General features: G+C 36.1%; 1 protein-coding gene across 1 annotated transcript in view; it reads left to right on the top strand.

Annotated features, from left to right (window-relative positions):
* The window catches only part of FZD3 (frizzled class receptor 3), an 87,113-nt gene that overhangs the window by 59,059 nt on the left and 13,676 nt on the right, over positions 1–14,378 (top strand). Inside the window, exons 4-5 of the mRNA XM_045774059.2 lie at positions 2,384–2,532; positions 7,163–7,396. Of these exons, the coding sequence (XP_045630015.2) occupies positions 2,384–2,532; positions 7,163–7,396 (383 nt within the window). The remainder of the gene's footprint in view (positions 1–2,383; positions 2,533–7,162; positions 7,397–14,378) is intronic.

The following is a 14,378-nucleotide window of genomic DNA, read 5'->3' as shown; positions in this document are numbered from 1 at the left end:
AGACATACAATACTAAAAGCTATGTAATTATGTAGTTAAAAGACATAAAAAATAAGGATTGAGGAACTTCAGTATACATCTAATGGGAGTTGTAGAACAAGAAGCCATAAGAATGACTAAGAAGCAATAACCAAAAACCTAATGTCTGAGAATTTTCCAGAATTGATAACTTGGGTCCTTAGATTAAAAGTACACTCTGCATACTAAGCAGGAGAAATAAAAATCAATCACAATGAGAAACATTCAGTGCAACTATAAAGTGAAAAGGGTAAAGAAAAAATTTAAAGCTATCAGAGGAAGTAAATCTCCAAAAGTTTATCAATTAGACTTCTCAACAGAAACAATAGAAACTAGAAGACAACGAACTAATGTTTTTAAAATGCTGAGAGATAACTTTATCTATACCACCATTCAAGATTGAGGGCAAAATAAAGACATTTTCAGGCAAAGACTAAAATAATTTATCTCTGGCATACCTTATTTGTAAGAATTTCTAAAGGGCATCCTTTAGCAAGAAGAAAAGGGAACCCAAAGGTAGGCATAGGGTGTACTTTTTGACAAAGTTAAAGATAATAAATAATTATTTTTGCAAAGGTTGTTTTGAATTTCTGGAAACTAATAAGGTATAGGTAGCTATATAGTGTGCTAGGAGTATTTTCTTATTCAAAAAGATGTAGGTGTTGATCATTTTAACTAATTTTTTTTCTAATAAAACCAAGTATATTTTTAAACGTATGTATTTACTGAGTACCTATTATGTGCAGGCACTGGTCTGGACTCTGGGGATAAAACAGTGGGGAAAATAATCTCTTCATGGACTGTACGTTTTAGTGGTAGTAAACTGTCTACTGCTTAAAAGAGGCAGTATAACCCAAAGGGACAGACTTGAAAGAAGTTCATTGGTAAATAGGAAAAGATACACCTGGAAAATATGTTGCCATGATGAAGTGAAAAGCTGATGTGGCAATAGTAATGTCAGATAAAATACAGTTTAAGATGAAGAGTATTAATAAACAAAATGAGCCTCTAGAGCATTATTGAATTTACATAGTACCTAATATAGGCTTGAAGGTGAAAACTGACAGGATTGGAAGGAAAACTGATGAGTCCCCAGTTATGTGAGAGATTTTGGCATACCTCTGTTAAAGCAGATAGGTAGGGGTGCCTGGGTGTCTCAGTCGGTTAAGCATCTGCCCTCACCTCAGGTCATGATCCCAGGGTCCTGGGATTGAGCCCTGTGTTGGGCTACCTGCTTAGTGGGGAGTCTGCTTCTCCCTCTCCCTCTGCCCCCTCCTCGCTGCTCATGCTCTCTCTCTCTCAAATAAATAAAATCTTTTTAAAAAATAAAACAGGTAAACAAAATCAATTGAGACTATAGAAAATTTGAATGACAGGAACTAATAAAGTTGATCTAATACATATAGAAGATTCTGTACCCAACAGAGAGTATGTGCTATTTTAAAGTACGCAAGGAATACTAACATAAATTGACAGTGTCCTAAATCAAAAAGGAAGTCTCCAAAATTTAAGGTAACCAGAATAACATAGACCACATTCTTTGGCCACAATAATTAAACTTGAAACCAACAATAAAGAGCAATTTTTATTTATTTATTTATTTATTTATTTATTTATTTATTTATTTATTTATTTATTTATTTAAAGATTTTATTTATTTATTCGACAGAGAAAGACAGCCAGCGAGAGAGGGAACACAAGCAGGGGGAGTGGGAGAGGAAGAAGCAGGCTCATAGCGGAAGAGCCTGATGTGGGACTCGATCCCGTAATGCCGGGATCACGCCCTGAGCCGAAGGCAGACGATTAACCGCTGTGCCACCCAGGCGCCCCATAAAGAGCAATTTTTAAAAACTCATCTGACTAGAAACTAGAAAATGTACTTATAAATAACTCATAAAGAGGAAGCTTGAAAACAGCCAGCAGTGTAAAATGAAGTACGTAGAAGGAGGGGCTATAAAAGATAAGAACAGAAATTAATACAATGGGAAAGATTAATACTTTCCTGCTTTTATATTATAATGACCAATGATAGGACTAACAGAATTGGCCAAGAAGAATATAGGTATTATTTGAGCCTCTATTCCTATTCATGGCTTATTTTCTACATTAATAATCTTTTTCTTTAGAAGATACCATTGTGAACTAATAAGAAAAAATATAGGACTCAAAACATAAAATAGAAACTTACTGTCAAATTTTCAGGAGTGTGTATCTTTTCCATATAACAAGAACTATAGAACTGTTTAGTGAAAATACCAAGTTTGTAGAATTACTTTATTATTGTTTATTTAAAAGATTTATAATGACCTTTGATAGAAAGTTTTTTTTTTATGTATTTAAGATATTTTTCTTTCCCTTCTTGTAGGTTACTCAAATGAGTCGTCCAGACCTGATTCTCTTTCTGATGAAATACCTGATGGCTCTCATAGTTGGTATTCCCTCCATTTTTTGGGTTGGAAGCAAAAAGACATGCTTTGAATGGGCCAGTTTTTTTCACGGTCGTAGGAAAAAAGAGTAAGTTGAAATTATCACAATGTTCACAAACCTCACATTCACATAAAATCTTTGTATTGCTTATGTGAAAACACTTTGGATTTGGAGGATGTGTTTCAACGTGTTTGTAACCTTGGTTACTACCAGTTATGATTAGCACAGTAGCATGTGTTAATTAAAAGCTAAAAGTTGATTCTGAGAAGATAGCCAAGTAGAACCAGGCTTAAGGTCTGTACCTTTCTAACTGAGAATATTTGAGGGAAAGCTGACCTTATTTTGAAAAATTTGAATTATAATTTTCTTAAAATTAAAAACAAATTAATGCTTTTATATATATTATTACTTGATCTTCTCCATATTCCTGTGAGGGTTGGTATATATTATTTCTGTTACAGATAAGAAAACTGAGCACAGAGAGAGTAAATGCTTTGGCCAAAATGACACAGGTATTTGGTTAGACTTCCCTTTCCAATTGCCCATTGTTCTTCCAAGTATACCAGAAATTATGTGAAGAGATAACATGTTATTCCATTACGATAAAGTACACATTAAATCCAAAATAGAAAAATGGTATTAAATGCATTATAAAATGATAATGAAATGCATTAAAGAAATTATTGAAATTCATAGTTGGCCACACTGCATATTGAAGTGTCATGATAAAATATAAGACTTGCCAAAGCTGTCTCTTGAGAGCATATTTACGGAATCTTTAATCATGGAGCGAAAGAAAGCAAGAACCTGCAATATTCATAAAGGAACAAATGATTTTTTACTCATTTTAAATCTCACATAGATACTATACCTGAATTCTCTCAAATTCTAAGTTAGCAGAGTCTATATACTTATGATTTTCTTAAACTAAAGTCCATGGAAAATGGGTTTTGGGGGATAGCCTATAAAACTCTTAAGGTTATATTTAAAATGTTGTGCCTTATATGGGTTAATGTACTTTTCCCATACAATTAAAATGCCCTATTATCAAAATTTGTATTTTCTAAAGTACCAGTAATTAGCCATTTCTGTTACACAGATCAGACTGAGACAAAATAATCCCAATTTTAAAATGTGCATTTCTTACTACTACTACTACTACTACTACTACTACTACTACTACTACTACTACTACTGTATCTAAGGCTCCTACTAGGGATATCAGATGATGCATTTCTCCTTGAAATAAGAGTTTCATTGAGCACAGAAGGCAAGAAGGGAATAAGAGTTACTTAACAACAACAAAAATGTATTTCCTGGGCATTCATTTTTTAAGGAAGTCTTTATAGAATGCTTACTATGTGCCACGAACTAACGTTGTGATACCAGGGATGCAGTGGCAATCAAATAGGCCAAGTTCCTGCTTTCATGGAATATCCGTCCTTGTTGGATTTACTGCGATTTATCTGTGTAGTCTCTGACATTTTTACATATATTTTAATCACACTAAAAGATAATGCTGAGGAAAGAGCTTGTTTTAAACATTCCTGGTCATCTCTGGACCATACACAAACAATTCTATAATTGCGTTATATTGGAAATTCTAGATGGTACTAAACCCAAGCTACTCTTATGGGGCATCATCCTAGTTATTTGGGGGATTCTGATTGGGCCAGGATCCTTTTGAAACTGGTTAGAACTCCCAAGACGCTTCTATCTGGTTTTCTATGATCATGGATCCCCACCTAACAAAGTGTTTGTGATCCTACAAGCCAGGACTGTGCCCTGGGCTAGAGTGGCAGCTCCTTATTCTGAGCTAAAGAGTGTGAGCATCTCATAGCTATTTCTAGCATTTGCCTGCTTTAGCCTTTGAAAAATAACTATAAAGTAATTGTAATAATGGTTACAAATTAATTGAGCACGTTTAATACTCCAAGCACTGTTCTGAGCATTGTATATACTATTAAACCCTTTAATCCTTCAAACAGCCTTGTAAGAGAGATCATTTTACAGATAAGGAAACTGAGGCATGGAATCAGGGTTTCATAGTGATTGCTAGAATTGAGATTCAGGGGGACGCCTGGGTGGCGCAGTCGTTAAGCGTCTGCCTTCGGCTCAGGGCGCGATCCCGGTGTTCCGGGATCGAGCCCCACATCAGGCTCCTCCACTGGAAGCCTGCTTCTTCCTCTCCCACTCCCCCTGCTTGTGTTCTCTCTCGCTGGCTGTCTGTCTCTGTCAAAAAAAATAAATAAAAATCTTTAAAAAAAAAAAAAAAAAGAATTGAGATTCCGACCCAAGCAGTCTGACTCTAGACTCTCCCCTTTGCTCATGTACTATGCTACAAAGAGACTAGTTTCTAAAATTGTGCTATCGAATTAGTGTTTTCCCCCTAAGTGAAGCCACATTTAAGATTGTGCTTATACTAATAATTCTGGCACTGATTGAAATATTTTTAGAAATCTTCTTTTGGAATTATCTAAATCATATCACTTAATTTCTCTGTTTTCTTCTCTGTAAAATGAGGGGACAGACCTTTTACCATTTGAAGGTGGGTTAAATTTTTGGCATGACCAGAAGTCAGTTTGAACCAAGCGTTAGAAATAAGTTTAGGGTGCCTGGGTGGCTCAGTCAGGTAGGTGTCTGCCTTTGGCTCAGGTCATGATCCCAGAGTTCTGGGATCAAGCCCCACATCAGGCTCCCTGCTCAGTGCGGAGCTGCTTCTCCCTCTCCTTCTGCCTGCTGCTCCCCATACTTGTGCTCTCTTGCTTTCTCCCTCTGTCAAATAAATAAATAAAAAATCTTAAAAAAATAAGTTTAGAAAATAAAGTTGGAATCTATGAATATATGATTAGGGCCATTGATGACAGAGAAACATATACTGTTTTGGGTTTTTTTAAAACTGTTTTTGATTTGTTCATTCTTCTATCCTGTTTTTGACACTTTGATTTGAGGAAACACACACACACACATATACATATGTTTATATACATACGTATATATAATATTTTATTATAAACATTATATTTTATCATTATATTTGGCTTTTAAGCCATTTTTTAAGAGCGAGTGCAAGAGCGTGGGGGAGGGGCAGAGGGAGAGGAAGAGAGAGAACCTCAAGCAGGCTCCACACCCAGCATGGAGCCCAACGTGGGGCGAGATCTCACAGCCTTGAGGTCATGACCTGAGTCGAAATCAAGAGTTGAACACTTAACCAACTGAGCCACCCAGGTGCCCCTAAGCCATTTAAACTTACGTTTGATCCTTGACTGTTGGTTTTGTTTTGTGACTTTGGAAAGTTCTCTAATCCTTTAAAACCTCAGTTTTTTCATCTATGAAATGTAGATCACAGTATTTATTCTTAATAGGTATCTATTCACAATAAATAGATAATATCCTCTTGGAGATACCCTCTTAGGACACTGAACTCCATAATAAAAACATTATTAAGAAGGATCAAAGGAGAGTATATGTAAGATACTTGGCACAATGTGGGTACTCACCAAGTATTAGCCTTCCTTTAGCCCTTCTACCTCACCACTAAAAACAATAGTAGTAGATCCTTTTGTAATCTGAAAACTTAGAATATATGCTCTTTCTCGGTGTATGATCCAATCTATATATGTTGGAGCTTTATTTTGCATGAAATTGTTTATCTGATTTTAACTTTAACCTCTGATTCTCATAGTCATTTATATAAACTGAGACTCTGATCTTTGTGACTACTTAACTGACTCTTTTATCAATTTAATTACTGCTTTGTTCATTATCATAAACATCTATCTGCTTTTAACCTTTTCGTAGCAGTTAAAAACTTTTGTTCTTGACAATAATTCATCTCCTTAAATTTTTTTCCTTAAGCCTTTAAGATGTCTGGTAATTAATTTTATGTTAGCTTAAACTAATTTTTCATACATTTTGTTCTAATTGTGACCGCTCATGTTTATTCTAGCACCGAACAACTGTTTCACCATAAAACCAACTTGTGGCCTTAAAACTAAACTGTTCTTACAAGTTGAAAAGTATATCTGTTGGGGTACCTGGGTAGCTCAGTCGGTTGGGCATCCAATTCCTGATTTCAGCTCTGGTCATGATCTCAGGGTCGTGGGATGGAGCCCCACATCTGGCTCCACACTCAGTGGGGAATCTGCTTAAGATTCTCTCTCTCTCCCTCTGCATCTCCCCCTGCATGCATGTGTGCGCACTCGCTCTCTTGCTCTCTCTCAAATAAATCTTTAAGAAAATATATATGTATATATACACACACACGTATCTGTGCTACAGTGAGGCCTCCAATACATCCATAAGCCGTGCAAAAAAAATTTCTCTGTTGTAATATCTTTGTAATATTTCCGTGTACTTGAGAATCATAAATTTCTTTAATTGAAGGGGACTTTTTAGAAATGATGAAATTGTATAGCTTCAACTTTATAGATGAGGAAAATGAAGGAAGGGGGATAATGACTTGCCTAAGATCATGTATTTATTGAACTAAAATCCAGACTTCCTTATTCTAATACAGGATTCTTTCTATCATACCACTTTAGAGTACAGATTGACGTGATCTTTGTTAAATTCTTCCCTGTGTCAACAATATTACCTTATATCTCTCCTAAAGACATTATTTGGAGAGCAATTAATTTCAAGAATAATGTCAGTGTGTCACATTTATTGGTCTATAGGGATGTTTGTATCTTAAACTTAGTATTTTATTTTCTAGGATAGTGAATGAGAGCCGGCAGGTACTACAGGAACCTGATTTTGCTCAGTCTCTTCTAAGGGATCCAAATACTCCTATTATAAGAAAATCAAGAGGAACTTCTACTCAAGGAACATCCACACATGCGTCTTCAACTCAGCTTGCTATAGTGGATGATCAGAGAAGCAAAGCAGGGAGTGTCCACAGCAAAGTAAGCAGCTACCACGGCAGTCTCCACAGATCCCGTGATGGCAGGTGAGTTTTATTGCTAGCTTAGTTTATTTCATATGTTGAATTAGAGTCATACAGCTTAAGAAGGGAGAGTAGCTAATTCTGAAATAGAAGTTGGACATTATTTGTATCTTTTTTTTTTTTTTTAAGATTTTATTTATTCATTTGACAAAGATAGAGACAGCCAGTGAGAGAGGGAACACAAGGCAGGGGGAGTGGAGAGGAAGAAACAGGCTTCCAGCAGAGGAGCCTGATGTGGGGCTCGATCCCAGAACACCGGGATCATGCCGTGAGCCGAAGGCAGAGGCTTAACGACTAAGCCACCCAGGTGCCCCTATTTGTATCTAAAAAAATGTTTTTAATTGAAGTATAATTAACATACAGTGTTATATTACTTTCAGGTATACAATATAATTATTCAACAATTCTATACAATACTCAGTGCTCATCATAAAAAGTATACTCTTAATCTCCTTTATCTGTTTCACCCATCCTCCCACCCACCTCCCCTCGGGCAACCAGTTCTCTGTATTTAGGAATCTTTTCTTTGTTTTGTTTTTCTCTCTTTTCTCTTTGTTTGTTTATTTTGCTTCTTAAATTCTACATGTGAGTGAAATCATATGGTGTCTTTTTCCGTCTGACTTATTTCATTTAGCATTTTACCTTCTAGATTTATCCCTATTGTCACCAATTGCAAGATCTCATTCTTTTGGCTGAATAATTTTCCTTTTTTTGTATATAGCCTATCTTCTTTATCCATTCATGTATGGATGGACAGTTGGGTTGCTTCCATATCTTAACTATTGTAAATAATGCCACAGTAAACATAGGAGGGCATATGTCTTTTCAAACTAATATTTTTGTTTTCTTTGGGTACATACCCCGTACTGGAATTACTGGACCGTATGGTAATTCTGTTTTTAATTTTTTGAGGAACCTCCATACTGTTTTCCACAGAGGCTATACCTGTTCACATTCCTACCAATAATGCACTAGGGTTCCTTTTTCTCCACATCTTCACCAACATTTGTTATTTCTTGTCTATTTTATTTTAGCCATTCTGACAGGTATATATTGATATCTCATTGTGGTTTTGATTTGTACTTCCCTGATGATTAGTGATGTTGAGCATCTTTTCATGTGTCTGTTGGCCATCTGTATGTCCTCTTTGGAAAAATGTCTAATCAGGTGCTCTGCTCATCTTTTAATTGGATTATTTGTTTTTCTAGTGTTGAGTTGTATAAGTTATTTAAATATTTTGGATATTAACCCCTTATTGGATATATCATTTGCAAATATCTTCTCCCATTCAGTAGGTTGCCTTGTTGTTTGTTGACAGTTTCCTTCACTGTGCAAAAGCCTTTTATTTTGGTGTAGTCCTAGTAGTTTAATTTTGCTCTTGTTTCCCTTGCCTGAGGAGACATATCTAGAAAAATGTTTCTATGGCCGATGTCAGAGAGATTACTGCCTATGTTCAAAGGCTCCAAATTGCTACTGAAGAAGTAAAACTTGCACTATTTACAGATGACATGATACTATATGTAGAAAACCCTAAAGACTCCCACCAGAAAACTATTAGAACTGATAGATGAATTTGGTAAAGTCACACGATACAAAATTAATATACAGAAATCTGTTGCATTTCTGTACACTAATAATGAAGCAGCAGAAAAAGAAATTCAGGAAACAATCTCATTTGCAACTACACCAAAAATAATAAAGTACCTGAAAATAAATTTAACCAAAGAGGCAAAAGATCTATACTCCAGAAACTATAAAACATTGATGAAATTAATTGAAGATGACACAACAAATGGAATGATAGTCCATGCTTAAGGATTAGAAGAACCAATATTGTTCAAATGTCTGTACTGCCCAAAACAATATGCAGATTTAAGGCAATCTCTGTCAAAATACCAACAGCATTTTTCACAGAACAAAAACAAGTAATCCTAAAATTTGTATGGAACTACAAAAGACTCCACATAGCCAAAGCAGTCTTGAGAAAGAACAAAGTTGGAGGTATCACAATCCCAGATTTCAAGATATACTACAAAGCTGTACTAATCAAAAGAAGATGGTATTAGCACAAAAATAGACACATAAATCAATGGAACAGAATAAAGAGTCCAAAAATAAACCCACACATAATATGGTCAATTAATCAACAACAAAGGAGGCAAGAATATACAATGGGTAAAAGACAGTCTCTTCAACAAATGATGTTGGGAAAACTGGACAATAACATGCAAAAGAATGAAACCACCATCACTTTCTTGCACCATACACAAAAGTAAATTCAAAATGAATTAAAGACCAAATGTGAGACCCAAAACCATAAAACTCCTAGAAGAAGTTGGACATAAATAAGCTTTTTGAACTTTGCTAGGTACAGTTGCCCTGGGTTATGGTCAGTCTTAAAGCCAGTCAGAGGAGTTTAGAGGTTTAGACCTGATGCAGTAACAAATATGGAGGCATCGTAGCATATAGAGCAGGGAGAAGGCCAGGATGAAGGTGGATATGTTAGTAAGATTAATTTAGCAAACAATTATGTAATATACACTATGTCAAGCACTGTGCTAGGCTCTGGGAATAAGATGATTTAGGCATGATCTGTGTTCTTAACAAACTCGAAGTGAGTGTAGTCAGTATTAGTGTTGTAGTTAAAAACATGGGGTCTGGAATGAAAATCCTGTTTCCTCATTTGTAAAATGGAAATAGGAATATCTGCCCCTTTAGGGATGTTATAAAGGGGTGCCTGGGTGACTCAGTCGGTTAAGCGTGTGCCTTTGGCTAGGTCATGATCTCAGGGTCCTGGGATCACGCCCCATGTTGGGCTTCCTGCTCAGCAAGGAGTCTGCTTCTCTCTCCTTCTCCCTCTGCCCTTCCCCCTGCTGTGGTCACTCTCACACTCTCTCTGTCAAATAAATAAATAAAATCTTTAAAAAGAAAAAAAGAAGTGTTTTAAAGAGTAATTGAGATAATATGTGTAATTGCTTGGAACAGTGCTTATCTCAGTAAGTAGCTGATATCAACTTCTATTATTATTGTAAGTGAACAAGTGAGGTAAAATATAAGTATCGTTGTAGAGTCTAGAATTGGTAAACTTTTTCTCTAAAAAGCCACATAGTAAATATTTTAGGCTTTGTGGATCATATGGTCTCTGTTGTAACTATTCGTTTCTGCCACTGTAGCATGAAAACAGCCATAAATATGTACAGTCAGAATGGGGATGGCTTTTCCAATTAAACTTCATTTACTTATCAACTAAACGTTATTTATAAAAATAGGAAAGGGGCCAGACTTGGCCAACCCCTGGTTTGTAGAAGCAGTAGTAGCATGGAGGAGGGAGTGAATCTGGTCAGGGATGGGATCAGAGAAAGCTTCACAGAGAATGTTTGAGAGGGCTGGATGTGTTTTCTTGTTAAATTTGATGAAGGTGACACTAGAATTAGAAACTTCGTAGGAGCTTTGCAATAATTCAGTTGAGAGTTGGTGAAGGCTTATTAGGTAGGAGAGTAGTGGCAGGGGAAAAGAGAGCTGATTTGAAATATAGGTACAAAGAAGAAGTTATGGTTGGTTAAAGATTAATAATAGCTGGATAGAAAGAATATGCCAAAGTGTTTTTGTTTGGTTGGTTTTGGGGTTTTTGTTTTCAAGATTTCTAGTTTGGGAAACTTAAAGAATGAAAATGCCTGAAATGGAAAGTATTCTAAGCTCACTTTAAAACATCTGTTTCGACAACTGTCTTATATTCTTCCAGTCTCATTCCAGCCTTTTTCTCTGTCTTCTCTATCCTCTGAGTGTAGGATACGATTTCTATACTTATTCTTTTTAAACCTTCTGTTTTTTTCTCTCAGATTACTTTCTTTTGCCTTCTAACTCAGTCACCTATCTGTGTTTTAAAAAAAATAGCAGTCTTTCCTCATGGTATTTTTTCTCTTTTATCCATTTCTTTTTTCTTTTCTTCCAGATTTTTGAAATATGTTGAATATTTTCTTTCTACCTATTCCATCCTTCATTTTGTATATACCCAGTCTTTTTTTTCTTCTTACCCACCTAAACTGTGCTTTCTAACATCACCAATGACCTGTTTTTTAACCACATTCAAAGATCCTTTCATTTTTTTGCCGTTTTCCTTCCATTCAACACTCCTATATGAGAAGCACTCTTCTAAGTGTTGGGGACACAGAGATGGAAGACAGAAGAGTAGACAATTATAATGCACTTTAATGGATACAATAAAATCATATACAAAATGCTTTGAGATCCCAGAGAAGAAAACCATTTAACTTATTATTAAAAGTCATAGAAAACTCCACAAGCAGGATTTCTACTTTGAATAGGATGCAGAAGAGGCAGTTGAAATTAAAGACAGGGAAACAAAGTATGTGAAAGCAAGAAGGACATACAGGCAGTTATGTACCAGAGGATAGCTAGAGCATAGTATATATGCTTGGGCAGATGAAACATGCTGAAGAGTTTGGATTTTTTTCCTGATAGAAATAAGAAGCTATTAAAGGACTTGAAGCCTTGGGGTAATAAAATCAGATTTGTGTTTTAGAAAGATCATTTTGAAACAGCATAGGAGAGAAGACTGTGAGTAATTCCAGTTGGAAAGTTTCTGCAATAATTTATGGGTCCTATCTTAAAATACTCATAAGGAGAGAGGGGCTCTAAGAGTCTTTTAGAATGTGTTTTGTGAACACCACCCTCTGTGAACTAACTCTCAGCATTATTTGACATTTGACATTATTAACCTCATCCTTTTCATTAAGGAATGAACAATTATTTATAATATACCTCCTGTGCATGTGGTATTCTATGTATAGTTATATAGAAGAAAGGTAAGGCATAATTTCTGCATTGTAGGAGCATAAGTTTTGTTTTTTTTTTTAAGATTTTACCCATTTATTTGACAGAGAGCACAAGCAGAGGGAGCGGCAGGGGGAGAGGGAGAAGTAGGCTCCCTGCTGAGCAGGGAGCCTGACGCAGGGCTCGATCCCAAGACCACAGGACCCCAGGATCATGACGTGAGCTGAAGGCAGATGCTCAACCTGCTGAGCCACCCAGGTGCCCCTAGGAGCATAATCTTATAGGAAAGATAAGACATATTTACCTAAAAGCCAATTACACAATAGTGCAAGTCAGCATATAATTAAAACAGTGAGTGTTAAAGATGATTGATGTTGTAGAACTTTATAAGGGAAAGATCAGATTGGCCCATGAAAATATCTTAGAGGAAATATATAGGGTGAATGAATGGTAATAAAAGATAAATTCATATTGAGTAGAGAATTTCTGAAGGCAATGAACTATAGAGTATTTCAGCATCTGTAATCTAAATGGAACTGGAGTTTAGATAAGAAAGTTTGTAATCACTAATATAAGGTAATTGATAATTAAAATTATGAGATGAGATTACTTGGAACATAATAAAAAAAGAACAGACCAAGAATGAGACCTTGGTTTAAATACTTAAAGTAATGAGGGGCACCTGGGTGGCACAGCGGTTAAGCGTCTGCCTTCGGCTCAGGGCGTGATCCCGGCGTTCTGGGATCAAGCCCCACATCAGGCTCCTCCGCTATGAGCCTGCTTCTTCCTCTCTTATGAGCCTGCTTCTTCCTCTCCCACTACCTCTACTTGTGTTCCCCCTCTCGCTGGCTGTCTCTATCTCTGTCAAATAAATAAGAAATAAAATCTTTAAAAAAAAATATTAAATACTTAAAGTAATGAAAACACAGGAAGAATAGCCAGAATGTGATTCAAAGAAAATGCTTATTGACATATGAAGGAATCTATAAAAGTATAGTGTTATGAAAACCAGAGGATAGATTATGACTTCCTATAATGGTCTTTCCTACCTCTCTGCTTAATCAAAATCATACCCATCCTTTAAGGTCTGCTTAATTCCCATATCCATGGCAGTTCATTGCTTTTTAATCATTTTTTGGGTTTTGACCTATTTTCCGTACAGCTGTCTTTTCTCAGCTAAGTTTGTAACTTCTGGAGAATGAGAACTAGGTGATGGACATCTCTGTATTTCCCCATAATACTTAGCATAGTGCTAGGCATATATCACTGTCTATATATTTGTCTGTCTACCTATTGAGAGACAGATCTGTTGAGTAACTAATGACTTTAGAAATAATGTGGGCATTTAGGGGTGCCTGGCTGGCTCAGTCGGTAGAGCATGCAACTCTTGATCTTGGGTTTATGAGTTTGAGCCCCATGTGGGGTGTAGAGAGGAAAGAAAGAAAGAAAGAAAGAAAGAAAGAAAGAAAGAAAGAAAGAAAGAAAGAAAGAAAGAAAGAAAGAAAGAAAGAAAGAAAGAAAGAAAGAAAAAGAGAGAGAGGGAGAGAGGGAGGGAGGGAGGAAGGAAGGAAGGAAGGAAGGAAGGAAGGAAGGAAGGAAGGAAGAAAGAAAGAAAGAAAAAGGAAGGAAGGAAGGAAGGAAGGAAAAGGAAGGGGAAGGAAAGGGAAAAGGAAAAGGGAAGGGAGGGAGGGAGGGAGGAAAAGAAGGGGAAGGAAAGGGAAAAGGAAAGGAAAGGGAAAAGGAGAAGAAAAGAAAAGAAAAGAAAAGAAAAGAAAAGAAAAGAAAAGAAAAGAAAAGAAAAGAAAAGAAAAATGTGGGCATTTCTCAGGAATTCAGGGCCCAGAACTAAAATGACAGTCTACTAAGGGTGTTCTGTGTGGTACGTGAATACTCATACTGTAAGGCCCTCTGCCATAGCTAGAATGTCAGAGCAGATCTGAAAGATTCTGAAACTATGTTGAACCTAAAAGTCTAAATAGGGGTTTTCATAATTCCAGAAACCATCTCATGGAGATTTCTTTCTTATCTGTCAGTTTTTAAATTTTTATGTTAACACTGTCTTTTGGCCATTGTTTTTTCATTATCTCATGGTATCTGATTATGAAATCACACACACACACACACCCCTGCTTCTCAGTATTCACTCTAATTATTGAGGGTAATTATTGATCTCAGTGCTCCATGAAATAAA

This window comes from Ursus americanus, chromosome 13 (genome assembly GCF_024610735.1).
Source record: "Ursus americanus isolate L20-20 chromosome 13, mUrsAme1.1.p, whole genome shotgun sequence".
Lineage (NCBI taxonomy): Eukaryota > Metazoa > Chordata > Mammalia > Carnivora > Ursidae > Ursus > Ursus americanus.
This window is presented reverse-complemented; position numbering and strand designations above follow the sequence as displayed.